This window comes from Passer montanus, unplaced genomic scaffold (assembly GCF_014805655.1).
Source record: "Passer montanus isolate IOZ18808 unplaced genomic scaffold, ASM1480565v1 scaffold18, whole genome shotgun sequence".
Taxonomy (NCBI): Eukaryota; Metazoa; Chordata; class Aves; order Passeriformes; family Passeridae; genus Passer; species Passer montanus.
Genome location: NW_024365381.1, coordinates 11184124 through 11212039, shown reverse-complemented (window position 1 = coordinate 11212039; position 27916 = coordinate 11184124). Strand labels below are relative to the sequence as shown.

Genomic DNA, 27916 nt, shown 5'->3' with positions numbered 1-27916 from the left:
ATTCTTTACAGATAAATTTAATACTGGAACTAAGCCTTAGAACATGCAGTAATTTCAGCAACAAGTTCAAGGCCACAGAAAAGAAATAGTCAGAAACTATTATGGATACACAAATGGAGGTGGGAAATCAGCAGCTTGCCAAATAGCTACTCTGCCTATGAGCCTTAAGTAGTAGGATTACAAAATACAAATCACTGTAAGATTATCTTCCAGAAAGAAGCATACAAACCAGAATCTCAGGTAGTTCAATATTAGTTTATTAAATCAGCAATTTTTATCACTGCTTTCTAAAAATGATTACAAAGCATATTAAAATATATTACAGTATCTGCAAAGAATTTACTGTGTAATAAAAGTGCAACAATAATGAACTTAAAACTTAGTTTGCCTAGTTGGGCAAACTGAAGCACACTGCACAGATCAAGCCTTTCCTCAAAAATCAGAGTGCCTTTTAAGTGAAAACAGTGTTTAACAAAAATATTAGAAAAGGTGAGCATGTAAAATAGAAAACTAAGTTCATGATCATTCCTCAGTGCTAAATTACACATATCCATCAAACCATACACGTCAAACTCCGCTTGAGATCCAACAACTTAAAGATCCATAAAATGAGTGCACATATTGAAGGGAAGAAAGTGATGGAAAGAAAAGAGGATGCATTTCAAGTGCTGGCATAAAATATTGAAAGCCAGGGACCACATACCTGCTGCTTTGAGACCAGGTTCCACACAAATCCACACCACACCCAATTAACAAATGGGACCTCACCCTGACTCAAAATCTTTGTAAACTCTCCAATTTCAAGCTGTCACAGCTTTCAAGTCTTTCAGTGTCCTGTATTGTGGTTAGGAACTGTAGCCCCACATTTTCTGTTCCAATCTGCAACAAAAACTCATAATTTCTGAAGGAATAGAACTAAGGTTGTAAATTGAAACTGTGTTGTGGAATAGTTGGAGAAAATCTAAAAGCAGCAGTTTCTACTTTACTTTAAGATAGTAGGCTACATCAGTGGGCACAGATTTCACAGGATGAATTACAGACAGCTTTGAATAATCTTGCAGAAAATGTTATTAAAATCCTAGGCATAAAACGTCCAACCAACTCAACATCTTCACCTTCCTTCAGCAGACATTAGGAACAAACTGAACACCAACGATTACCGCATACTGCTGTTGAAATAACTACTTAGAGCATACTATCCTGAGAGAAGGCAATCTGCTCACTTCTCATGCTTCTAACACACAGATTCACCAACTCCCCAGAACATTATCCAAACACTTGTGTGTGGCTGGTTTAACTGACCAGGGTTGCAGACAGCCAGCAAGGGAAATGGGGGAGGCCCATGGACCTGTGAGGACGTAGTGAGAAGGGAACCCCTCCCCTGAGCAATAGCAATCTACTCAATCAGTTTAGTTGTGCAAGAAACTGCTGTTTAAAGTTCCCATGAAATGTATTTTATTCCTATCATCTAAGTGTGATGCTACTTCACTGTACCACATACCTAGAGATAGATTTATGTAGCTGTGGATGCCAACCATGAAACACTCCTATTTCTCCACACAGCTGGAGAAAATCCACCTCTACTCCTATACATGCTTCATGCATTCATCTTCCAAGTTCTACAGGAACACAAAGCAAAATACTACAACCCCATCTAGGCAAAATTTTTTTAACTTATCAAAAGGATGTATTTCAATTTGCCTTAAGACCAAGCTAGCATATTGTCACAGATACTGAGGAACAGCCCGTGTTCTCCATTTTACTACCAACAAAACTAGAAAAATAGAATAAAACCACTGAAACTATCCTGCTCTTCTCAACGAAGGAGGATATTTCTAATGGCATGGGATCACATGGCTCCAATATGTCTGGAGCATCACCCCTGGAAGCTACATGTGGTGGGAACTCAGGCAGGAGTCCCCTGCTGCAGCCCTGTGCTGCTGCAAAGGGAGGTAAGGCAGAGTTGGAAAATCAGCAGCTTCCCAGATCCTCTCAGCTTTGCCTACACTCCAGTGGTCACAATACACAAGCTTGCATTCTTTCTCCTGGTGCCTTTCCTGATTAAGCTAGTCACTAGTACTAAGCTGGTCAGTAGTGTATGAAGTGGTACTGACTGCAGACACTACCCACAAACAAACACACGTTACTACTTCTGCAGCCTTTTTCTCTTTCTTAACACCTGCAATATCTATAGACTACTTTTTTTTTTCAATCAAAAATAAATTACATAGAAAATAGTTACTCTGCAGATGTACAGTCACACAGGTAGACTCAGTGTCAAGTTTCACAGCTCTACTAAAGTGCACAGAGATGCACTAAGGTTAATTTGGCTCCTAATTTAGGTCTAACAGAAATAAAGTTGCTATGCTTGAATGATAGGAAAAACACCTAAGAATGAAAAAAACCAACCAAACAAACAAACAAAAAAACCCAAAAAAATCAAGTCCTCAGAACAATACAGCTATGCCAGGACATCCTTGATACAGGCCCAGAAACCTGGCAAGGTAAAGGTGGTGTTCTGCCATTACTTAAAATAGCATCATTGTTTTCCCATGCAAGAGCCCTGACAAAGTTCATGGAAATTGCATTGCAGAATAGAACAGATACAGAAAGATGAGAGGTCCAGAAAGATGTGAAGTATTGAACCTGACAACCTACAAATACATGATTTGGAAAAAGAAGTTGAGGCTTTTCCTAGATCACGTACAAAACTGAACATGGAAGTGTGACTAGAACCTTAACTGGGAGATAATATCCAAACTATTTCCTCCCCACCCCTACTGCAGGGATGTTAAAGCACTTTTTGGCTTGCTCTGTCTCAGAAGGCATTACTGCTGCCATTTACTGAGACTTAACAAGAAAGTGCTCAAAACTACAGTACCTTTGATGTGTAGGGTCTTTCCTATTACAAATGGAATACAAGTCAATTCCTGCTCATACACATAGATCAGAAGTGGCTGCCAAATTTGATTTTAGGAAAGAACTGGCCCTCCCTGAAAGACTCAAGTTCACAGGGCCAAAGACTTGCCTTCATTTAAGGTACTGATAAAAATCAGTTGTAAGCAGACAGTATGTTCAACTTTGATTGTGTTTTGCTGGAAAATAAATGTTTATTAAGCATCCATTCCTTTCACGGATTGTTTTCAATAAAGGAATAATATTTGGAGGAATGAGTCTGTCATTTATTACAGTCAATGTAATACAGTCCTGTTAGCCTCCCCATCCTTCAAATCTGTCACCATGAGAATTGAATCTCTGTTTTGTGGTTGTCAGCCACGTGTTGGCAAAGAGTTAAAATTTTTTCTTAAATATATTATATATTAAAAAATACACAGACATAACTGTATAATTAGCTGTAAATAGAAATTAAATACCAATGAAAATAACCCAAGACAATTTTATGTGCTTTGAGGAGGCTGAAGTTGAGCAATACACCTTTTCTGAACAGAAAGTGAGGCATAATTTCAATGCAAACATGGTTTTTTCAGTTTAAGAAACCATTCTGCTGTCACTTTGAACCATTCAGAAATTCATGGTCTGCAGAGAAGCTAAGCTTAAACTGCAAAGAAAACTATAAATCCAATGAACAAAAGAGATCTCAGTTCTTCTAATGATAATACTGAATATACAGTGCTTTGTAAAACTGAAGAAGCTATTCTTCAGATAAGACACAATGACAGATCGAAAAAAAATTTAGTATTTTGCAGTTCTAGGTAGAATCTGAAGTTTTAAAACAAGTTTGCTTATACTCTGAGCACTTATGAGACTCTCCTCATTATTCTTCTATTTTTTTCTAACTCCAATTGAACAATAAAAAGAAAGAAAAGGATTTCCTTTTATATCAGCCTTTTCTTAGACTATAGATATACTTACATTCACTCAATGGCTTAAGTACATTTTTAGCATCTAAATATTCCTTGCATATTCAGGTGAATTTAACACTTTGAGCTTCAGTGTGCTATTTAGAATAGTTTAGAGACAGGGTTGATAAGTATTTAGGTTTGGTGAAGGTCAGCAAATTTTATGCATGGTCTTTTCTGCTTTATGGTTGTGAAGGCAGCAAGACATGGACACAGGATTACAGAAACATTTTCACCTTATGACACAGCTATTATAAGGCACTTGTGATAAGCATGTCTGAGTGAAGGTCAGCAGGGACAGCGACACGAATGTTTCCCTGCTGCCATGCTTATAACTTCAGTAGCTTGCGTGAAATGTGCTGTGAGGTTTATGGATCTAAGCTTAACTTCAAATTTTGGTACTTTTAGCACATTTCCTGTGGGAATTTCAAAATCCTCACTCTTCTTGTATTGCTCATTCTGCATTCTGCTGGAAAGGTTTCCTGTGAGATGGTGGCACCAGGTGGGAAGGTAGTGTGCCCGGCAGTTCATATCCATCCAGTTTAATCTTGATGAGGTGTTTTGCTAATGCAAACTCTTCATCATCCAACATCCCATCTCCATCACAGTCTGCAAGTTTCCAGATCTTCCCCAAGACGCTATTGGGCAGTTTAGAAGTCACCATCTCCTTCTTTGCACTAATTCCAGATATTTTGCCATTGATTGGTGACAGAGTGTAGAAAATCTCATCGTAAGCAGGTTTATCTTTGGCAACAACCCACTCCTCTTCATCAGCTCCTTCCTTAGCACCTTCCCCATATCCATGGCCAAAAGGTCCTGCCATGGTGCCATCAAATGCTCCACCGTGCACCATCTCTGTGGGCATGTTGCTCTCTTCCTGTCTGATTAGGTTCATCAGGGAGGCAATTTTGTTGGCCAGCATGTTATCCACAGTTTCAATTAGCTTTGGTTTCAAAGAATGAAATTTAGTGAAATCACAATTCTCCAACTGCTCCTGTGAATGATACAGTGACAGTAATTAAAAACAATTCCAATACATTGAAAAGTTTAAAGAATGGGCTTAAAATTAAAATAATCAATTAATAATTCAATTAAAATAAGTATCTTTTGAAACTGTTTCTGTAGCTGGAACTCCTCTTGATGGAGAAACAAAACACATGTACCATACAACCAATATATTTTATCAAGCACACTAAGACAATTTTGCAACAGTGTATGAGCTTATTTATTAAATTGCATTTACAATACAAATTTCAAAGTGCAGTGGATAAAACCACAGCAGTTGATGAATGTTACCCAGCATGTAACAATTTGATGATTTTTTTTCAAACATCAAAGAAAGCGTGCAAGTAAGTCCTCAGACCTGCTAGCACTTATGCAAGTCTTCAGAGTTAAAAATAAAATCAAATGTTTGCAGGACTGATCTGATTTTATAGATTAGACTTCTTGATTGTGGTTAGGTCAGGAAAAGGTGTCCTTTACCAATAAAGAAAAGCTGAGTTGAGATAACAGCAGCAGTGTTTTATAGCAGCGCTGCCAGAACTCATGAAGTCAGATGCTCCCTGCAGAATTTGTGGAGTTTTCATCCTAACACTAGTGAGATGTTTACCTAGGTGATATGTACTATCCCAACACAAGCCCAAGCATGTTTTACACCACAGCATCAGAAAATTAAAAATGCTTTAGGCAATTACTAAATTTTTTATACATGCAAAATGCTTGCCAGGAAGAGAAAGTTACAGTGGAAAAGGTTAAAAAACTCAAACATCATCACCACCACCACCAACTCCCACCTTCTGTAAAATGATGTTAAATTACTTTAACAAATCTCATCTATCACCTCAAGGAGCTGCTCCTATACATATCAAAATGATCATGACATGAGCCCAATAAACCTGGAGCATGAGGTAAAAACAGTCAGCCAACAACTCTGTTCAGGTGACATTTATACACAGTCACCTGATTTACAGCACCTGATCAGAATAAATGTATGTAGGGCAATAAATCTCAGGAAATAAAGATCAACTTGCTACTAGTTTTGGCACAATTTTGTTTTCACACAATTTTGCTTTCTCACAGTTTTGTTCCTCATTACAGAAGTGACTGATCTCCTCTACATATTTGCTGCCATCTGCTGCTGAGGCTTAACTGACATGTACTGTAAGTTTGAAAAAGTTTCATCCAAATTTTGTTTCAATATTCAGATCTCTCATTTTCTCACTCTGCATCACAAGCAAAAGCAGCAAGGGAAGAAAGAGTCAACTTTCGCCACAAAATCCCCTTTCAAAGCCTAACTCATGAAACCCTTCCAACAATACTGCCTGTGAAAACTTAGCTAAAATACATCTTGTGCTTCATCTGTGATTTGCCATCTCATGCCAATAGTTGATTCTCAGGTTAAATATTTTCGTTTATGAAATAAACTTTCTATAGATAATCAGCCAACCATCACTTCTGATGATAGCTGTGCAAGTGTACCACAAGTGCTGTCAGAATGATACATCTGGGAAACATTCTCCATCACACTCATGACTAGTCCATGGTCAGAACAAACTGCAGGCTCCTGATCTCTTGTTCTTCAGCTTTCAAGCTGAATTATCCTCTAATTCAAAGGCCATTTAAGAAGCCTATGATCTGAGATACAAAAATTGCCAACTGATGCTTGAAATCACTAACAAAACATTAGGTGTTTTTCCCTGGGATATTTTCTAACTCATTTCCAATCAGAGAACAGAAATAAATAGGCAAGAAAGTGACAAAAAATTGGTTGAAAGACTGCAGAAAACCCAAAAGAGGAAGAGGCAAAAGGTGTTTAAAAATAAGTTGCCAGCATAAACCAAGAACTTCTCTCTTTCCTTCACAGAATACAATCTTAATATGACAGGAAAAAAGCCAAAGACTATTTTAAGAAGCAAGAGGTTTTAAGCTGGACTATTCAAGTAATACACTGCCTTTATTACTCACTGGGAAACAGTACCAGTAAGAACAGGAATAGAGTAGCGTAAAAATGAACTTATGGCTAAAGATATCTTCACCTACACAAATATTTGATACCATCACAAAAATGACAAATATACCCACATTTAGGATTCAAAAGAAGCCCCGTAACCTATGAGTGTTCACTGCCATTTTATTTGCATAAAGCCTTTAGTACTTTCTGCCAGGAGAGACCAAGCACTGACTAAAAGGACTGAAGGTCAGATATTTTTATTCCTTATTTTCATAGTCTTTGTGTAGTCCTGTATCAGTGAATGCACACTTAGCAAGTTACCATTCTTTTTTGGTCTGTACCACTTCCAAGTCATTCTAATGTCGTATCAGTCAAATGACTGTCATTTCAACTGCTCTACACCCTGAGCTGTAATGCTGAGATATTCTATTCTACCTTTTCCAATTTGGCAATTCTGCTACTAAGTTAAGAGATATTTCAGTGGAATGGTAATCTACCATCTTACCTGCATTTTCTTGACTTCAGGGAAGTCCCCTGCTGAGATATGGTATTCCCTTTGGAGCTGTATATAGATCTCAGGCAACTTGTTGATCAGTTCCTTCTTCTTATTCTCTTTCCCAAACACAGAGGGCATCTCTTTTTTCAGATAGCTGATGATATAAGCATGAACCTAAAAAGAAGCAAAACTGAAATCAAAACTACTGTTTACCAACATTTAGCAGTTTACCAACACTTAGCAGTGGTGTTCCTCACCTCAGTCATAAAAAGAAACTGAAATATGTTTCCCTAAGGAAAGACACTATCAACTACGGTTTCTGGAACTTCGTGTTTACAAGAACAGTTAGCTGTCTGTTCGTTATTATTAGCTTTTGCTGCTTTCAGCATTCCTTTGAGGGGTAGAGAGAAAGGAAACACATTTCAAGGAAACACAGATGCACACTTGCTCTTTTAAGGAGAAGCTTGGTACAGCATTCTGTGAGTACCAACAGCAAGAGAAAAGGCAAGACCACAAACCCCAAGTCCTGACACTATACACAGAGCTCCAGCCATACTGGTCCATCTGTATGATCTGTAGGTCACACCAGCCATTTGCCACACCAGCCATTGTGGACATCAATGGAATAATTCCTCCAAGTATCTTAAGTGGCAGAGCAATTTATTTGAAGTGATATTGCATTCCTGCCTATTTACTGACAGATAAGTGAGTACCTACAATCTGTATTTATGCAGCCACCTGTGCAGATAACAGAGCATCCAGCTCCAACAGGAGCAGCATGCCACGGCTGCCTTGTGAAGCCCTAGGGAGAGAAGCAAAGCCTTTCCAGCTTATAAGGAAAGACATTAATTTAGGATGTCTTTAAACACATTGATTCTTGCATTGCCATCAAAATATCCATCCTGCCCACCTTCCTTATGCCTTTATTCTGAACCATTCATCTCTTCTCCACCTTTTCCCACCAAAAAGATTGGCTTGGCCACAGAACAAGCGATCAGGTCCAGAACAGAAACAGTGGTTGCACTTCCTAACTGAGGTGAGCTCACCTGTCCAGCTCATTGTGTGGACATTGATACTCATTTTGCACACAAGAGGGAAGGTACCAGAGCCTTCTTTTAGAAGTAATGCTGTCCTAAGCTCTGACTACTGAGGGATCACTGCAGTCAAATGACCTCCACAACAGGATGTCTTTACAGAACTCAGGCCTTGTTAATTTAAAAAGAGCATAGCTATCCACAAAACAGAATTTACAATTTTCACACACACAGAAAAAAAAAAGGAGTTAGAAATTAGATATGCCTATCAAACTGTTGAGCAATAAACAGGTGAAATTCTGAAGACTAGGGTAAGACAAATCACCATTAAAAAGCATCAGTAAAACAAGTGATTGCCCTGGTGTTGTGTAAGTATAATACTTAATACCTAACCATGACAGAATGTGTATTATAGCATTCTACACAAAACTTACACAATCTGCACAAGGCAATTGCTCTCCCATTCATTGCCTTGTCAAGGAAGAAACAGAAAAAAAAAGTTTGTTTTAGAAGAAAAGATGTGCACATAAAAACTGGCTACAATAATTTAAGTTCACAAATTTCACACAATGACAATTCCTTATATTTAAAAAGAGTGTATGCATTTTAATCGCAAATAAATTTACATTTCTGTAGAGGAGAAAAAAACTCCAGATAAAGAAGCATAAAGCCATGAAATTTTCTATAGAGTATAGATATAGAATTTATTTCTGCAGAATTACAGAATGGCTTCAGTAAGGGTATTTTTAAGAGCTTTTATAAATAATTCTAAGTAATTTTATGGAAATTATGTCTAAAATAATATTTCTATCAAACCCAGAAAAGTATGTTTATAATTCATAAGCACTAACAGTTTCACATGTGTATTCTAAGTGGCCTAAGGTCTGCCAGTATGCACATGTGTTTCTTGTAGATAAGAACAGTCCCCATCTTCAAAATGGGATAGTGAGTCACAGGACTTAGGGAGAAAAAAAAAAAGCCCTAATGCCCAAATCTGACAGCATGTTAAAGAGTTTGCTTTTGTTTCCGTTGACTGTAAAGGCTTTAGAAAACATTAAGAAGAGGGTAGCACAGAAATGGGGTAAAAGAAATCCCACACTCAATGCTGTAAAAGCGATTTTTGACTGTCAGTACTTTGAGAGCAGTTTGGAAGGCAGAAAAATGACACTGGATTACATTGCTGCTTTCCTGCAGATAAACAGTTTATTCCCCTTCCGGGACTGTCTAACATACCCCTAAGACCACTGTGTATTGTGTACCTTTATCAATTTTTATTTTACATTTCATAAAAATATCTAAAAATTACTCAGCTGACACTCCTTCAATGCCAAAATGATTGTAACAAATGAAAACAAAATGCTGCCAACATTTACAAAACAGAATGGATCTGAGGTTGCTCTGGGATCAGAGCAACTTTTAACACAACATTATTGTGATTTTAAATGGAATTTTCACAGAAGTAACTTCTAGAGGGTGCCATAAAGCTCAGGCCACAAAAAACCCCCCAAAACCAACAGCCCCCTTCGTTACCCCCTCCAACCCCCAAAAATAACCCCACCAAAAGTCTATCTTCGTATTCATAAATTTAAATAAGCCAGCACAGGTACACATCCCCAAACAACTATTCATATACTGATGGATTTGCAAGTCCTCTTCATTTCTGATTAGTAGCTCACATTAAAATATGTTTCAAGGAAAATGCATTTGCTTTGATAACTGCACAGGAAATTAGAGCTCCTGTCTTCTACCAATAGCTTTCCTCAAGTGTCTATATTTTCCTTGAAAAAGTGAAAATTCAATCCAAGATTAAAAACTGTGCTAAAAAGACACATTTTATAGCAAGAGAAAAAAAGGAAAGGTTGAGAAATGACACACTGAGAGCAGCAGAGACTGCTCATTCAATTTTGTTTTCTTCTCTTCTTACCTTTGCAAGTCTTGCCCTTTTAATGAGATCGTTGAGTTTCCTCACAGCAGCCTTTTGCGGGAGACTCTGGATATCCTTGAAAAGATCCTGCGCCTCGGCTTCAAAGAGCCTGCGGTTGTCTGTGTTCCGGAGGGGATGGGCCCAGAAGGAGCCAATGTAGACCCGCAGGACCTCTGGCGTGTCGATCACCTTTCCCAGGGACCACATGAGTGCACCATAGACCCTCATCAGCTGCTGCGTGTCCACTTGGTCAGCCTTATTGAGCACCACTCGGATCTTGTCATCCTGGCCCCGGAATGACTTAATGGCCTCTGAAAACTCATCGGATATATCCAGCTTATGGGCATCAAAAAGGAGGATGATTCGGTCAACCCTCTCAGCAAACCACTGGAGGACTTGGCAGAAGTCATAGCCTGAAGGAAGAACACACTGTTATGGTCTTATCATTCAGAAAAGTGAGTCTTGGAGAACATAGGGTTGGGGACAGAGAACGAGAGGGTAACAGCCTCTGCCTGGGAGCAAAAAGGAGATTTATTACTCAAGAGGACAGTATCTGTGGACAGTGAGGTCAGGACAACTCTATCCTGCATCTCCTTGGACCAGTCTCACTATTATCACCTTCTCTTTTTATCACTGCCCTTTTTTCTGTCTCACACCCACATTTGCCTCTTTCCAGGAGTCTGGTTCTAGCACAGCACCCAAGCTAAATAGGGCTGTGGGGCTCTAATCCCAATCTCTCTTCATCACTACCAATATTGGTCACTTTGGTAGCACTGCTTATCTGAATTAGCAAGGAAAATGGTTCAAATGCAGCATTCCAGTGCAAGCCAGCAACCAGAGTATTTGGATTTTAAAACCATTTTCAAACTCATCTCTCCTTACCTTGCAACACTTGCTGTTATTTTTTCCACAGCAGACTAAAAAGTACAATTTACAAGTAATGTGACAACATTGCTGATGGCTTTGAGGACATGACAGGTTACAGAACATGAGCAGTGACCTTTCTGATCACCTGAAACAAGCTTTATCACGTTCTAAAGGAAAGCCTATTCATAGCACCTGTCTAAATGCTTTTACAGGTTCAGCTGGCACCTAATCCACACAACAAACAGTATTCAGGAACACCTTACTCAGAAGTGACACATGTAATCCGCAGAGTCACCACTGGTGATGAAGCTTTGGGTTTGGCATGGATGTGACTCATCTAGTATGAGTAAGGAAGAGCTAAGTATGTACTGGGAGCCTTTTGCTTTAAAAAAAAAAACAACAACCATTTGCCCCTGAGCTCTTTCCCCATACTCTTTGAAACACTTGCCTTAACTTCCCACCACTCAGCCATGAACGAAACACCCCCTCCCTTCCTAAAAGGGGTTCCACCCTACATCCTGCCAGACTCATTTTTCCTTCCAAATCTTGCAGCCCACGCAGACATTTCTGTCTGCAAGGGTGTGAACATCACCAGTGATGCTGCAGAAGCAGCACAGGGACAGGCATTGTCTGCCCAGGGGACAATGCTGGCAGACATCTGCACATTCTCCTCCAGCCACTTGCACTGCCCCTGAACTGACAGGCAGGAAGCTTCTGGCACATCCTCCTGCCCACAACAGGAGCGGGAAAGGTGTGTCTTGAGACATCTTTGAATGTTGCCCTCTGTGTATATTTTTGACCCTTCAAGAAATCAGCTCCTTCATCTACAGTCTGGATGCTTTCCAGAGTTAAAAATACAGCATGCTGGGAAATAGTGCATGTCCTCTAATTTTACATAGTCCCTTTACTGCCTTCCTGCATGTTAAAATGAAAGCTAATATTTGAGTCCTCTAGGTTTCAGAAGACTTCATCTTACTCCTAGTGAGACAGTGAGACTGTCAAATTTTAATATTATACAGATGTTGCATTCACTTGTAGGTAAATAGTTAAACAGTAGCTAGTGAGATGGGAAAAAAACACCAACAGCGAAGAGACAAGGTCTTACACTGAGGCCCTGTAATATTATTCTTCCATCTAATGTTTTAAATACGAAAAGCTGCAGCTTACCAATGTTAGACACAAGCTAAACTTCTAGAAAGCAGAACCCTCCCTGACAGAGACACATTCAGGGATAGCAGAAAACATCTGGTACAATCTTGTAAATTACATTTACACACAATAATTTAGAAAGTCATCAAAGCAACTCAAACTTCAAAACGTGCTAAATTAGACTTATAGCATAAATATGTCTAAGTCAGACCGACTCCTTCAGGAAGCAGGTCAGACAAACCTTGCTATGTGCAGCATCACAAGTCAAGTTTATGCTCCACAAAACCACTTACATGCAAACTGCATAAGCAGCCCAAAAGCCATTTACAGGAAATGTATCTGACTATGCAGTATTTCAGCCAAGGCCGAGTGTAGTAATTTCTGATCATGATAGCATGGAGCATGAGCATGCAATAAATGCATAGGCATTTGTAGATAACTTCTTGTATGGTGATGCCTAAGTGTATGAAACCTTTATTTAACCTGCCCTCAAAGCCTGGGACTCTGAGAGAACAGTGCTCTAAAGCCAACTCCCAAAATTTCATATTTGGTGCGACCATACTTTAAACATTATTAAATCTAACAGCATACAGGAGAACCACACTTTGATAAAAGAACTATGACAAGGGACACATTCAAGACAATCTTTATCACATGTAAAAAAATTAATGAAATGTAATCTAATCAAGCTAAAGCCTGTGAAACAGGTAAGAGTTTGAGGTAATCACTGAACTATGTCAAATTAGGTGCAAGTCTATCATATCAAAGTGCAGGCCAGCTAGGCTATAACAATTGATAAGTCACATACCATCAAGACAAGGAGTTTCTGAACAATAAGGGAACAAGAGCCATGTTTTGTTAAATCACAGGGGCAATTCTAGATGGTGGTGAAGAGTCACAGTCCTTCAGGCAACACAGGACTACCAGTGAAACACAACCTGGAGTGAAAAACAGTTCTGTACTGCACTTGGAAGTCTAAGACTTCCACAGCATTACCCAATGGTCTTAAATTTGGTTACATAATTGCTCACTTTTTCAGTGGCATATTAATATAATACTCTAGTTTTCGGCTCATTTCATGTTCCCTTTCATACTATTATGGAAGTGGCAACAGATATTTGAATGCTGCCAAACATAATTTTCTCCTGATCTAACGAGCAAAGAAGGGGTAAGATGCACCTAGTTTTAACCTGAGGAGGAAAAAGGGAGTGAGAATCTGCAATGTAAAAGCAGACCACTGCTGATTTTATCAGACTGTGTAAACTGGGATCTAATTATTTTGTGGACATTTCATGAGAAGATTTTTTCAGGACTAAAAATCATTAGTTATACATTAAAGTTTTCCTGTCTGAAATCAGAGTGCCAACACGCAGTATTTGTTTTATTTCTGGTTTCACAACATTCAAGTCTTTGCTTGCAGAGATGTAGAGCTCTCATGCTGTTCATCTCTATTTCACCAACACATCACATAAAGGAAAGACCAGCACCTTCCTCTATGATGAATACTTTACATGACTATGAGTAATAAAGAGGACAAAACATCACTGAACAAAAAAAACCAGAAGCATCTGGTAGACCTGTTTATTAGGTAAGCATAATTTAGATTATAGTCCTAAAAAGCTAGTCCCTTATTCTGTCAGTTTATTATAAAGACAAGGCTATTGTTGCACAGCTGCCATATAGTGTGCTTGTACCAGGACTTCCTCAAAAAAATTCCAGGTGTGATATGGTAAAGAATGACATGAGACATGAAACACAAGTTTCCATTTCTTAAGCAATGACCTGAAAACAGAGGGCAGCATAAGCCACACCCTGCATCAGTACCATTTACAAATCCACAGAAACCCTCACGCACTCAAACACAGCTGAAGAATGCAAGGAAGAAAGTTGTTTACATTACACTGTTCTGTTTAAATACTTTCTCAAGACAGGCTAATGTTTAAAACAGCTTGATAAACAGTGCTCAGTTCTCTGCAGAATTTTCATATTATTAAAAATATTCTCATTTGCTCTTTCTCCTTCTACAATTTGACTTCCTCCTTTGACTGTATTATATTATGGCATGACTGAGCAACCTTAAGAAGCAGCTCTAGCAGCTGTGCCCACAAAAACCCACCTTATTTATAGCCCCATACCCAAATTTTTCAGACATGACCAACCTACAGCTATCATGAAACACTTCTTCATTCATGAACTTCAATAGTATATATAAGAGCCATTATTACTTCATGGAAAGCAATTAAAATGATCAAAATAAGGCTTTTTCTTGGGAGTGACAAAGCACTAATTAGTCAACAGACCATGCAACTGTAGCCATTTGCAGCCATAGCAGCAGGATGACGGACATACCAACCCCCACCAGCTCTCAAGAGAAAAAATTCCAAAGCTGACATCCAGCCTTAAAACATGGGTTGTACAGGGCTTGCAGTACAAAAGTATGGGACAGAGCACCATACAGTACCACTAAAACAGGCTCCCCAGAGATTAGGATGCTGATTTGTCCAGCAGAGCAGAAAAAATTTAGTGAGCTTGGTGCTCTGCAACTCACCTCTGCTGATGCGCTGCTTCTCTCCAGAGAGAATGCCAGGGCTGTCAATGATACTGATGCTCTTCAGGACCTCGTTGGGTAGCTGAGAACACATGAACCTGCAGGAAAGGAGGGAAAAAAACTCATTAACAAAAGCTCTAACTCACATACAGATTGTCACTTGAGAGCTCCCCATTATATATCTGAATTTAGAAAGACTCAAGTGAGACTCAAAACAGTTTCTGAATCCTGGCAAACCTCTGTGTTTCTCAGCCATACATGTTTAAGAAAAATTATGAAGAGAGCTTCTTAAGAAACACCCCAAAAAACCCACAGGGAAACCTTGTAAAACTGTACGTCTAAGTGCTGATAAGACTTCAAATTTTGCAAGAGTTGACAACTTGGGCTGTAAATTCAACATTGAAAAGACTCCATCAAACCCATTTTGCTAGCACCAAAATTAGTACACACAAGAGTAAATTCTTTGTCTGCTCCAGCTCATGCCCAGACTCAAAGACTGAAAGTGGAAGGAAGCAGAAAGCCACACTGACAATATGTTTATGTTCCAGTCCTGCCACATCTCCCTCTCGCCTGATTTAGCAGTGTTGGAGTGATCCGTACTCCCTAACCCACCGCTCTCCTCAGCTGGGGCACCAGTGAAAAACACCAGTATTTTTCTCACAAACCCAGCCATAACTATCACACTGCCAGAAGCAGGAGTTCAAATTACACACAGTGTGCTCTAAACAATGACCTCCTGCCTCTGCAACAGGAGGCAAATTCAATGGTGGTATTACAGAAGAATAAATAATTGACAAGGACTGAGATCTGTACAGAACACTTGGTGAGTAACTTGCAAGCTACAATGATGCTTCTGTGATAGTTAATGACTGAAGAACTTCACTGCCCTTCATCATAACCTGCCTTTAAGAGATTTGCATAAGAGTTTAATCTTCTTATCAGGGAGCAGCTGAAGATACTAACCCACCCTCCTCCTGTGAGGCTGCCCCACACAGGGTTCAGCTGCAGCCTCAAGCTCCAAGATGGGGCTGCCCTACATCAACCTATGGCTTCACAAAGCACACTGCCTCAAAAAACAGGGCACCACAGACAGGAAACTCTAGACGTGCTGAGGTCAAACAAGACCTTTAAGGACTTGGATAATCTGAGTTAGGAAGAGTTCAACCAGTCAAGTATCAGATACAAAATGTAAACTATATCAAAGTCTAGATGGTATTTCATACAGTACAAATTATTCAAAGAAAATTGAGAAGAAAAGTCCTAACACCTCACTTCACCTTGTTCTGCAAGAGACCTTGTAGCAACGAACCTTTAACAAAAGCACACAGTGTGCCTTCTTGGCTAAAACAGAAATGGCAGCATCACCTGCCTCTCCCTGAAACCCAAAAGGGCATAAGGAAACAGCAACCATCTAAGCCTGATAGAACCTGAGGCTATGTAAACATAATAACACTAGAAAGTTTTCTACTAGCTTAAGAAACATTTTTGCAAGAGTAGTGAGTTACTATTTGAGAAAATTACATTATTTGAAGTTGCCAAAACCTAAAGGCAGTGCTATGTCAAAGCAAACACATTATGTGGAAGCATAATTGATGTGCATAAGTGACAAAGAAAACACATTTAATCATGTGAATCATTACAAAAATACATACATCACTAGTATGTACAGCATGAAGTAGCTTGCATGTATATTTGAAGACTGAATTTTCCTGTATATTTTTTCTTATCACTCTCATCCAAACTTAGAAAGCCCAGTGCTTGTTCAGTATCACCAAGAAGTTTCTAGGCCTATCTTATGGAAAGAAAAGCACTGTTATGCAGCTGAACAATACAGCAGTGTCTTGGCTCAGGCACCACCCGAACTGGGACAGCTGGAAAAGACCATGAGATAAAATAGAGAATTACAGCCCTCAGAAATGCAGACATTGCCATCTTTGCAGCAGTCACTGGTGGCAATGGGAAGGAGATAAATAAACACATGAGTAAACACAAAGGAAATAGAAACATGAACTCAGAATTAACTGCTTGTTAGCTTTCAGAATATGTCCATAAGATAAAGATGAAAGATGGGTTAAAAATCTTGCCTCACACTAGTATTTTAGACAACTGTAATGACAGTGGTATTTGAATATCTCTTTTCAACGCTGAGACTTATTTCTTAACATACCACTTCATGCAGGTCATGTAAGTGCTACATCACAAAAAACAGAACTACACACTATCCACCTGAATGAGAGATTAAAAAAACAAAAGTGTTACAAAAACAGTTGCATGAATGAGATTACTGTAATTTCTTTTGACACATCACAATAGACCAGGACTATGCATTTTTTCTCAGTAGCACTAATTTATTTACATGATTTCCTTAATGTAAATTACTGTATAATTACTGCAGTATTCTTCCCTCACCAGCATTCAAAGGCACACTAGGTCCTGTTCCCTTCAGTAGCACTAATTTATTTACATGATTTCCTTAATGTAAATTACTGTATAATGCAGTATTCTTCCCTCACCAGCATTCAAGGGCACACTAGATCCTGTTCCCCTTCAGCTTCCTCCCCAACTTTTTTTAAAAGTATACAGGATATGTAAGAGTTTAATAGAAGAACACCTCCCACAAGCAGTGAGATACAGGGACAATTAGAAGGGGTCATGGAGAAAGACAAAAGCAAGGCAACATCAATAAATTAATGCAGCTAATTACTAAGTACAAGCCTTGATTGTGATACCGTGTTCTTGCTCGCTTCATTTTTTCCATTACCTCAGTCCCTGTTTCCTGTCATTTGGATTGTTAGACTTGGATGAAAAGGATACTGAACTTCATAGTCTACGTGTTCATAGCCTTAAGTTCCTCCAAAAAACAAAACACTAGGATTGGAAAACCATTTAAAAAATAAAATGAGGGGGGTGGGGGGAAACAGAGAGAAGTCTATTAAGGCAGGTGTGCAAAATGTAATATCGGATAAAAAGAACTGTGAGCATGGCAAAGGAGAGAAGGAAAAGTAAAATATGTACTATGATTACAGGTAGTCTGGTAGGAACTCAAAAATACTGAAGCCTAAGACAATTTCATCTAAGTGAAGTCACAAAGAGGAAGGAGTTGGTAAGTTTTGAAAAATGCTAGAAAAAGATAAGAACCCAGATCTCTGCTGAATAACTAACGAGTAAGTGTGACTGTTGGGGAAGATAAGGGTGCTCACAGCACCTCAATACAACAATATCACAGTCACCAAAAGAACTGGATTAATTTGGTCAGTTACTTGAAAGTACATCTTTTTAGCTAGCCAATAGTTTTGCTTGCATAACAGTCAGAACCTGACACAGCTGGTTAGATGATTTAGGCAAAAAATTGCACCACCACTCATCCAAACAAACACATACCATTATTAAATGTTTTGTGCAAATATTTCAATATTATGCAAAATACAATTTATTTTTTTCAATTATAAATATATTAATTTTTTGTAGAGAGAGCACAATGGTGAGGAACGGGAGAAACAGAATAATGATCTGGAAGACAGAATTTAGCCAATCATCTCAAAATTGTTATTTGAAATGGCACTTGGCTACAGTTTCCCACAGCACATATTCTTATCTCTGCAAAGCGACAGCCAAGCCAACTGTAAGCAGCTATAAACTTTCTTCTTTGAAAAAGCACAGCAATAGATAAAATTGTACATGATGAACTTTTAACACGCATGCCAATATTTATCAGCCAAACAGGAAAGTTTATTGTTAAAAAGAACCAATTTAGATTAATTGGCTTGAAAAGTGAGGCCTCCATGTCAAGCTACCATCAAATACAGGAAGAAAACAAGGTGATTGCTCAGACAATAGGAATGGAGTTATTAGCAACTAACTTTCAACTGAAAATATTCAGCATGCTACTTAAATTTACTATCAAAATGTTCACAGCCCCTGAACAACTCTTTCCTTTTTATAAATACACAGCAGAAGCTAACACTATTTCCCTGGTTTTTGGAACTACCTGAACACCCAGGTAGTTAATATTAAACACTTAACAGCTTGAGCTTTTATTATCCATGGGGCACATTCAAATCTTTTCCTTCTTGTACCTCTTTTTACATATCCCAGCAATTCACAATTTTAAATAGCTATACCAAGATATCCAGTGAAATCAGTGGAAAGGAACAAGACAGCACCAAAGGGAAAATACTAATTTCTTTTATTTTATTTTTTTAATGGTAGTTTTAAAAAAGAGTACTAACCTATCAGTTTTATTGAGCAGAATTTTTGCATAAACTTATCCCGAGTTCTGCCTGGTGTCATGGCTCACAAGTAAATCACCCAGTGGATCATTTCTACGGTTTTCTGTGAACTGGTTTTAGCAACTATTTTCTATTCAGATAACTGACTATCTGTATCATAATGCCACCCTACCTACTACTGCCTTTTTTCATTTAATTCACCTGAACTGCCACCATTCCTGCTTGCATTTCAATATTTAGTCCAAGCTGTTCAAAACAGAACATGCCGAAATTTAAATTATCAGAAAATGTAATCATCAGAAGACAGAAAGCAAGATGATCTCACCTGTTCAGGAAAGCATTTCCAAAGCGGCCGAGTTTCCGGAATGGCTTCTTAGGATCAACAACCAGGGCATTTCCAGGTACATTTCCTTCTGTTTCTCCATACATTACAGCAATAAAGGAATCTGTGGTAGGCTCTGGACCAATCCTCATGCCTGGAAAGTCTTGCTCAAGCAGGTACCTGGAGGTAGAGAACACATAAATGTATTTATACATAATTGCTGTACTTATACTTTAATATTCCAAAAGAATGAATGATTGGGATCCATGACAAAAGCAAATACCTACAATTTGCTTGAAAACTCCCAAAGATATGCATATTCTATAACATTAAGATTACATTTTTCCTTTGTTTCATTATTTCTGTTAACTGGGGAAGGAGGAAGAGCACCAAATTAGTTTTTCACAACGTCTAGGTAAAAGGAAAAAGTAAATCCCTTTACAAATAGTGCGGAAAGCACTCCCTCAACCATTTAAGTGCATGCTTATACCAAAGATCCAAGTGCTGTAAGTTACACTACAACACACGGCTGCTTTTCTGACTAGGTTTTCAAATCTATACCAGTGCTGCTAGTACAAAAAGGGAATGGTTTGAAGCTGCATGTGAGCAGATTCAGCTGGCTGACAGATCCAACCCTTTAATCAACTTGATATGATCTGATCTCACTAAATTTAAGTCAACCTGTCAGAGGCAAAGAGAACCATTATGAGACAATAAAATTTTATCTGTTTGGGAGTGAGGAATTTTTTTTTTCTTTTGACCTGCACATCAAAAATTAATTGTTAAGTAAGTCAGATCTGCAGAAATTTAGGCCTAACACTAAAGTACTTCCAAAAGGCACCAAGTCAGGCAGGGCTCTACCACCAGAAACCATCTTGCACCTCCCCTTGAGTAGTTCACTGACAGAAGATATGACACATACCCAGAGGGCCTTGACTTTCCAGACAACAAGGTCTGAAATGAATTTAGTGTGTATTTAAGTATTAAAACTTAAGGGAACCAGGGCATTTATTTACATAAAAAATCTGTCTGCATCCCTTCATGGATGGCAAGTGTGAAGTAAAAGCAGCCCCAGGTCCTTGGAGCAAACCTCCCTCCAGCACACATTCTGTGACAATGCCATCCTTCACAGAGACACAGACAACACTGCTCAGCTTTAAAGCAAGAGTGTTATTGTCCTCAGTCACAACAGCACCATCTTGGTGCCCAAGACTAAAACAAAATGTTTTCAATGTCACCCTGCAGTTCTTACAAAAAAAACCCCAAACACCACAGTATACTTTTAATCAAGTATATTTTAACTATTTACATAATCAAAACATGATTTACAGAATTTACATGAGAATTTTTCTGCAAGCACAGGTGGTGGTCCTGCATGCAGCAACAGCACTGGTTACATTTTAGTGCATCTATATTAATGCTGCTCTTTTAATAAAGGTTTATTCTGGACTTAATCCAACAGTGCTATGCCTATTCTGCCATAGCTTCCTAAATCAATACTGATTTGAGAGGACTTGCTGGCTGCTTTTGCTGCAAAAACCATTTTAAGTAGTATCTATACTTGCTGAACAATCTCTATTTTCAAATAAAGTACCCAAGCATTTCCAAACTTTATAGATCAGGACACAGAAGCTGAATTTAAGGAACTAATTATATGTTACATATTTCAAAGACTGTTTTCCACTAGTCTTAGCAAATTGGCTCCAATTAGCTCAACCTATGATCAGAGAGCATGGAACAGAGCTTTACGTGAGATTTCCTGTAACTTTCTGCTTCCAAAAAAAGAAATTAAAAAATGCCAATACTAAAACTTTTGAGGAAGGAGGAACATAAGACAAATCATGCCAGAACACGCCAAAGTCAATCTGTTTTATCTGAAAATAAGCTGTACCTAATGCACAGTAACAGGGAAATAAAACTGACCCATCTCCAAAAGCAAATAAAACAACACTCAAACCTCTCTGCCCACACAGGTTTATAAAATGCAGCAGATCCCTCACTGTACAAATTAAATCATGAAATTATCTAAATGAAGTGAAGAGCAAAACTCCTTTAATTGCTCACCAGTTGAAGCCCTCATGGAAACCCAGGATTTTCAAGTGTTGTGGCAAAGAGCTAAACACCTGAAACACGAGAAGTGTGTTCCCAGCTCTTCAGAGAACATCATTGCACACCAGCGTTCTCTAAAACAGGATGCCAAGGCTAGCTCACAAGAGCCACTAAAAATTTCCAACTTGGAGTTATCCATGGCTTTGATTTTGAAATATCAATTATATTTTTGTCTTCTAAAATAAAGTTTTTAACTTGCCATGATAAAAAGTTCTATTTCAAACACTGCTTTTCTTCATTGTCCTTCTTTTAAAACACAAGAGGTCTCTGAGTGACTTGTAAATAAGCTCTTCTGTAGATACAAATTGTCATTCCCAGGCTTCTGCTGACAGAGGTACCAACTCATAAGGTGACAGACAACATATACAAGGAGATCTCCAAGAGCAGCAGTAAATTACATATATTGAATCAGAAGCACAGGAGTGAAGTCCCACATCCCAGGTCAAGGAAAACTACATGGTGGGATCTAAGTGCAGGAGAAGACACCTCAGGGTAACAGGATAATTGCCATCTATCATAAGCTCATAAATTATGGCATGATTATGGAAATTCAGTGGTGACAGTCTTTTAGATTCTTAAAAAAAGTAATTTCATGGCCCATTCATGAATTTGTAGCACGTCTAAAGAGTTACAAGTACGGAATACCCTTCACGATTTCCAGCATCTCCTTCTGCTGCTCTGAACTTGATAGTGCACATTCCGATTAGCAGTTTATTGAAATTACTAAACCAGAATAAAATTCTACTGAACTGCAATGATACTCGCAAGTTAATGTCATAAAGGCAGCTTTAAAAACCAGGCTTTTATAGCGATAACAATCCAGGAAGGCAAGACCTCCTTCCAAATACCAAGCCCCACCCAACAGTCACAATGCTCTGCCTGGTACAACTATTAACAGACACAGAAATCACTTTGCAGCACAGGTATTTTCCATTAAGATTGGCTCACAATTGCACATCAAGAATTAGTACAGACTAAAATAAACCTCTTCTTGAGCACTGGCTGTGCTCAAGTGTGATAGGTTTGGCTGGAACAGCAACTACTATGTGTCTGTGTTTTGGATATGTGCTGAAAAGTGTTGGAAATACAGGGATGTGTTCATTACTGCTGAGCAGCACTCACATTCAAGGCCTTAAGAATCAAGGCCTTTTCTGCTTCTCACCCCACCCGTGAACAAAGAGTTAAGAGGGGACACAGCTGGGACAGCTGATCCCGACTGACCCAAGGGACGTCCTGTACCATATGGCATCGTGCTTAGCATATAAAGCTAGGGGAAGAAGGAGGGAGGAGACACTTGGAATGACAGCATTTTCTCTTTCCAAAGTCACTGTTATGTATGATAGAGCCCTGCTTTCCTGGGAATACCTGAACATCTGCCTGCCCATGGAAAATAGTGAATGAATTCCTTGCTTTGCCTTGCCTGTGATGCTTTTACTGTACCTATTAAACTGTCTTTATCTCAAGCCATGAGTTTTCTCACTCTGACCATTCTGATTTTCCCCCCATGTCACTGTGCAGGGTGTGAGTGGCTGTGTGGTGCTTGGTTGCAGGCTGGAGCTGTGGGGTGGGCTAGGCCACAATGCACTGTATCACACTTCACAGCGTGAAAGAACAGTTTTACTCACCCACACAAAAGGTAAGAGCAGTCTCCTCCAAATTGAAAAGCTGCCAATGTTTCTGTACCAAATGCTTCATTAGCACAGGAAAATACCTGGATTTTCAGTATCTGCAACTACATGCTCTTCTCAGGAATTTTCAGCAGAGAAGAAGTTCAAAAAGGTTCACAGGAAGAATGCTTAAAAATAGCCAATGCCCCAAAGACAGTCTAGATCAAACAACAGACATCCTGTTGATTCTTCTCTCTTTGTTTTTACCTGGGCTATAACCTTTCAGCTTTGCCAATAAACATTCATCTAGGTTCCTCTGCAAGATGTATAGCCAGACTACAGGGAACTAGTTTACAAAGTTCCCAGACACAGAAAAGGTTACTCACAGTTGCAGATATCCATTATCATCTGAACTATAAATTAATTAGCTAGGCCACACTAATGCACAAAAGCAAGTGAGCCGGACAGAGCAGCACTGAACAGGGATACCCTGTGATGCATTGGGAGATACACTCATGGCTCCTTTATAGGGCTGCTCACCTCCATACTACATACTGCATCAAGTATTCTGCTTTTTTTTTTTAACACAGCAAAACTAGCAGATGTTTGCTTTAGTGTAAGAATTCTGTTCTAAATAATCCAAAGCTTTCATGTAGAGCTAGTGAAGAAGTTACAGCCTTCACCCAAAGAAGTTAAGAGGGACCTTCCTCCCACTTCACCCCCAAAGAAAGAGATGCAGCTGCACAAGTGATTGCACACTACTTGCAGAGTCCAGACTATGCATACAAAAGGGTGCTTTCACAAAAGTCAGCTCTGGCTGAGTTAACTAGCGGGAAGTTTACAATTTTTAACCTCTGAGTAATACCTGTGAGCAAAGTAAAAGCACAGCCTGGCAATCTGAGGAATTTACTTCTGGTTTGTCTCATGTTGTTAAGTTCTCTAAAAAAACATCACTTCTAAACCAGAATGAAAGAAACTACCTATTTGCATTAACTACCTCCTATCTCTTTTTCAAACAGTACAATTCTCCTCTCCTGTCCCCACTTTCCCCACTTTTTTTCCCCTAAAACAGGCACAAGAAATTGAGACAATTGCAGAAACTGCAAGGCCAAGCAGCTCACATGTAAGATAACAATCATCTCTCACCACACTCACAGTTCATTAAACACAACTGGACAAGCATTAACATTTGGATGTATTTGTTTGAATTGTCAGCATTGTCAAATAAGTGAATAAAACTATCACCACACTACACCTTAGACAGCAAAACTGACTGGTTTCACTGCATTGTTCCAAGTGCCAAAGCGGATAAACAGCACTGAGTAAAAAAACACAAGAGCTGTTAGAAACCTGGAAGTGTTTGTTTCCATATCTTAATCCCCAGGGACATTCAGTCACTGGTACATCAGTGTTTTCCATACTTAGTGGAAGGAACTGGGTGGATATGGATGTGTCAGAGGTATGAAAATGTGAAGTTCTCACGATAACGTCTCAATCAAAGTAAATGCCAAATTAATATCTGACAGCTACGTAGAATTGTTATGTTCACACATAAAACACTTAAGTAGACCTAATATGCCCTCCTGACTTGAAGTCAAGAAATGTAAACAAAAAGCAGTTTTTAATTATTTATTTAAAATTTAAATCATATTTGCTTATTAAAAGGTTTGGAGGAATAAATCCCCTAGAGTGTTACTTCATCCTAAGAAAAATCATCTAGAACAAATACAGGATTATAACAGTCTTGAGAGGGTATGACATTTCTCCATGGGAGATTCAGCCTGCCAGAGGCTGAATGTATTTCTGGCTGACCTGGCCACTATAATATTTTCCCATGTCTTCTTCTAAGTCTTGCACACAGCATACAAGAACTTCTCTTTTCTTGCTCTTTTTCTCCTCTAAATTGGATTTTGAGTAACAGTCACTGTGACACTATTGTCTAAGTTGCTGCCCATATTCAGTGGAGCTTTTTTTCATGCTGATTCAGCCAACTATTATCTATGCTATAGAAAACACTGAGGTAAGGAATGTTGAGCATAGTGAGAGCCTTTAGAAGCAATAAAAGATAATTCTGCTACAGATTTGGGCTCTGCAGTCAATACCTGTCTTCTCCAATACCATGTACAAGATTAAACTGCTCTGCAATCTAGCTAAAATGGGCACAGCAGAAAGGGGTAAGAGGATAAAAAGAAGGGCACATCACAGTAGAAGCCACCTCTTGCATCAAGCCAGGTATTTTAACAAAACACATGAGAAACCATCTTTGAAAACTTCATCTCTGTCAAAATTGTCTAGGCATCTTCATCTGGCACTGACAAATGCTTAAAAAAAGCTGGCAAGAGCTGTAATAAAGTATAGGTCCTTTCTCATTCAGACTGTACATCAGTATCAATCAACCCTTTTGCTCAGCGTTTTATTGTTAAAGTGAAGAGTTACTCACAAAGCAACAGTAGCAAAAATACACCTAAGGTGCTGCAAGGAATACCAATGTTTCTAAGCACAATACTGACTTGTATTTCATTCAATTTTGAGCAGCTGTAACGGACAGAAAAGCTGAATGTTCATAAATCAAGAACCTGTGTTCTCAACCAAGGCAAACTCTTACAGGAGAGGAGACCCAGAGTTTTCTAAGAATTGGAAATAACAGAACAACGCTCTAACAGGCAGTGCAAGTTCAAAGTACAAGTACAATGCACATTATTTCTGACCATTCTGCCTCCCTCTGTATTACCTGTGCTCTCCCCATCCAACTTGGTCCATAAGTCAAGTAACGACACTGATCTGGAAATATATACAGACTAACAGGGCAACTCTAATTTTAAAGAAGAAAATTAATTAATATGCCTAGACAAACATTGGAAAAACCCAGATCAACAACCCCTCCCACCACTCACCACCTTGTTACTGTCTGTAGAGATCCTGAAACTAAGTTTCTTTTCTTTTAATTACAGCCCTATTTCTATTTTTAAAATATTCCTCTGAGCAACAGAGGAATTATATGTTTGTGGGAGTTCAGTAATAATCAATAAAGAAACCATGTTCGACTTCATACTTTCAATTAGCTAGTTGTAAAACCTGAAAAGACACGATTAGTTCTGCAAACATCTGAAAAGCTCTCAGGTGATTAAAGGTAAACATCGATCTTCAGGGGAGAGGGGAGGTAGGTATTTTGCCCTGCAAAAAGAAAACAGTGTTACGGAAAGGCTGCCTGTAATCTTTGGAACTGAAAGATAAATATTTGCAAATTTTACAGATGGACTGTAATAAACTTCAGATACAAGCAGGTCAAAATGTGAACCAAGTAACCCCTCAGTGTCTCTTGCAGAGTTGGGCAAAACTTTAGACTGATTTGTAAGGGGCATGTGAGAAGGACAAACCTATGCAAAATATCTACAGATTCACAGCACTGTGCTTACCCGAGATATGCTTCAGCTTCCTAAAAATAAGTTACTAAGAAACTCAGAAATAAGGAATACAGGAAAGACAGAAAATACTAGAGCAAGAACAACACTGTTAAGCTGCCTTAGTAGTGATACTGCTTCTTCAATGTAATTGATCAAAATAAAGGCACAAGGAAGGGAAGATTTTCCAGATACCACGTGGTTTTTGCCCAAAACTCTTGCCACCTTACTCCTCTATGATACATCCGATCTGTGCCTTAAGCTACTTTTGGGAAAGAAAGGGGAGGAGATAAGGTGAAGTGATCCCCCATGGCCGGTGCAGTCACACCGTTTTAACACGAAGCCCCTGGCTTCCCTTTGAAATAACTTAGGGATTAAAAGAACTAAGAGGAAGTAGACAACGGGGTCACACTTTCTCAGCAGAACATGAAATAGACATCATATTCTTGAGCAGGAAGCAAGCGGCGAGCTACAGAGCGCGTACCAGGGCGGGGAGCGGCACCGCCCTCGGCAGAGCCCGGAGGCTCGGGCCGAGCCCCGCTCGCTGGCAGCGGGGAGCGCCAGCCCCGCCGCCGGTCCCGGGCACGGCGCTGCCCGGCCTCGGCCCGCACCCGCCGGAGCGTGGGAGGGATTGACCGCAGGCGGCACCACCCCGGGCAGGAGGCGAGCCGGGAGGACCGAGCCGGCCGGGCCGCGGGTCACCTACCGGATGAAGGTGGTCTTGCCGGTGCTGTACTGCCCCACCAGCAGCACCATGGGCTTGTTCTCGAAGTCGGCGTCCTCCAGGGCGGGCGAGTGGAACTCATGGAAGCGGTAGTGCTCCTCCAGCGGCAGCAGCTTGCGGAGGTAGAGGTCCCGCAGCCCGCCGGTCACCGTCTGCACCACGTCGGCGCCGCCGCCGCGCTCCCGCCCGCCGCCCTGCTTCCCCAGCCAGCTGAACATCCCGCCGCTGCCGTCCCGCCGCACTGCCACTGCCACTAAACACAGCCACTAAACACAGCCACTAAACACTGCCACTAAACACTGCCACAGCCGCCGCCGCGCCTCCCGCGCACGCAGCCCCGCCCGGCCCGGGCAGAGGCGGTGCCAGCAGCGCCGCCGCGCCCCACTCCGCGGCCGCGCCGGGCGGGGCCCGCATCCCGGCACTACACACCCTTGGAGCCGGGTGGGCTCGGGGCTTTCCTGAAGGGGAAGTTTTGGTTTTTTTTTTTTTTTTTTGGCCACAAGTCCGCCTCTGGAGGTTTAATTGCGCCTGCTGCTCTTCTGCGCTAAAATCCCAGCCCGTTGCGATGAAATCCGGAAACGCTTTGACAGCTCGGATCTGAGCGTAGGATCGCCCAAATGCTTTTCGTGTTTTTCTGATGATGGTTGCTGTCTTTGGATGCGAAAGAAACGTGTGACTAAGCGCCGTGGTGTTTAG

General features: G+C 39.8%; 2 protein-coding genes across 2 annotated transcripts in view; both read right to left on the bottom strand.

Moving 5' to 3' along the window:
• Positions 1-234: 234 nt before the first annotated feature.
• On the bottom strand, positions 235-27675 carry EHD4 (EH domain containing 4). Its single transcript, XM_039704936.1, has 6 exons — positions 27203-27675; positions 19383-19559; positions 14829-14926; positions 10265-10677; positions 7316-7480; positions 235-4854 (listed from the first exon to the last, which is right to left on the bottom strand). The coding sequence occupies exons 1-6, from the start codon at positions 27436-27438 to the stop codon at positions 4315-4317; spliced, it is 1629 nt and encodes a 542-aa protein (XP_039560870.1). The 5' UTR covers positions 27439-27675; the 3' UTR covers positions 235-4314.
• LOC120500285 (cytosolic phospholipase A2 epsilon-like) overlaps positions 27500-27916 on the bottom strand; it is a 41697-nt gene continuing 41280 nt past the window's right edge. Inside the window, exon 24 of the mRNA XM_039704930.1 lies at positions 27500-27916. Within this exon, the coding sequence (XP_039560864.1) occupies positions 27500-27916 (417 nt within the window).

Bases quoted from the DNA above. Each gene is read 5' to 3' on its own strand.
- EHD4 (XM_039704936.1), bottom strand. From the start codon at position 27,438: ATGTTCAGCTGGCTGGGGAAGCAGGGCGGCGGGCGGGAGCGCGGCGGC. The intron at 19,560-27,202 runs GTAGGTGACCCG...CTCTACCTCCAG, and splicing joins GGCAAGACCACCTTCATCCG to GTACCTGCTTGAGCAAGACT. The intron at 14,927-19,382 runs GTGAGATCATCT...CCTTTCCTGCAG, and splicing joins GGAAATGCTTTCCTGAACAG to GTTCATGTGTTCTCAGCTAC.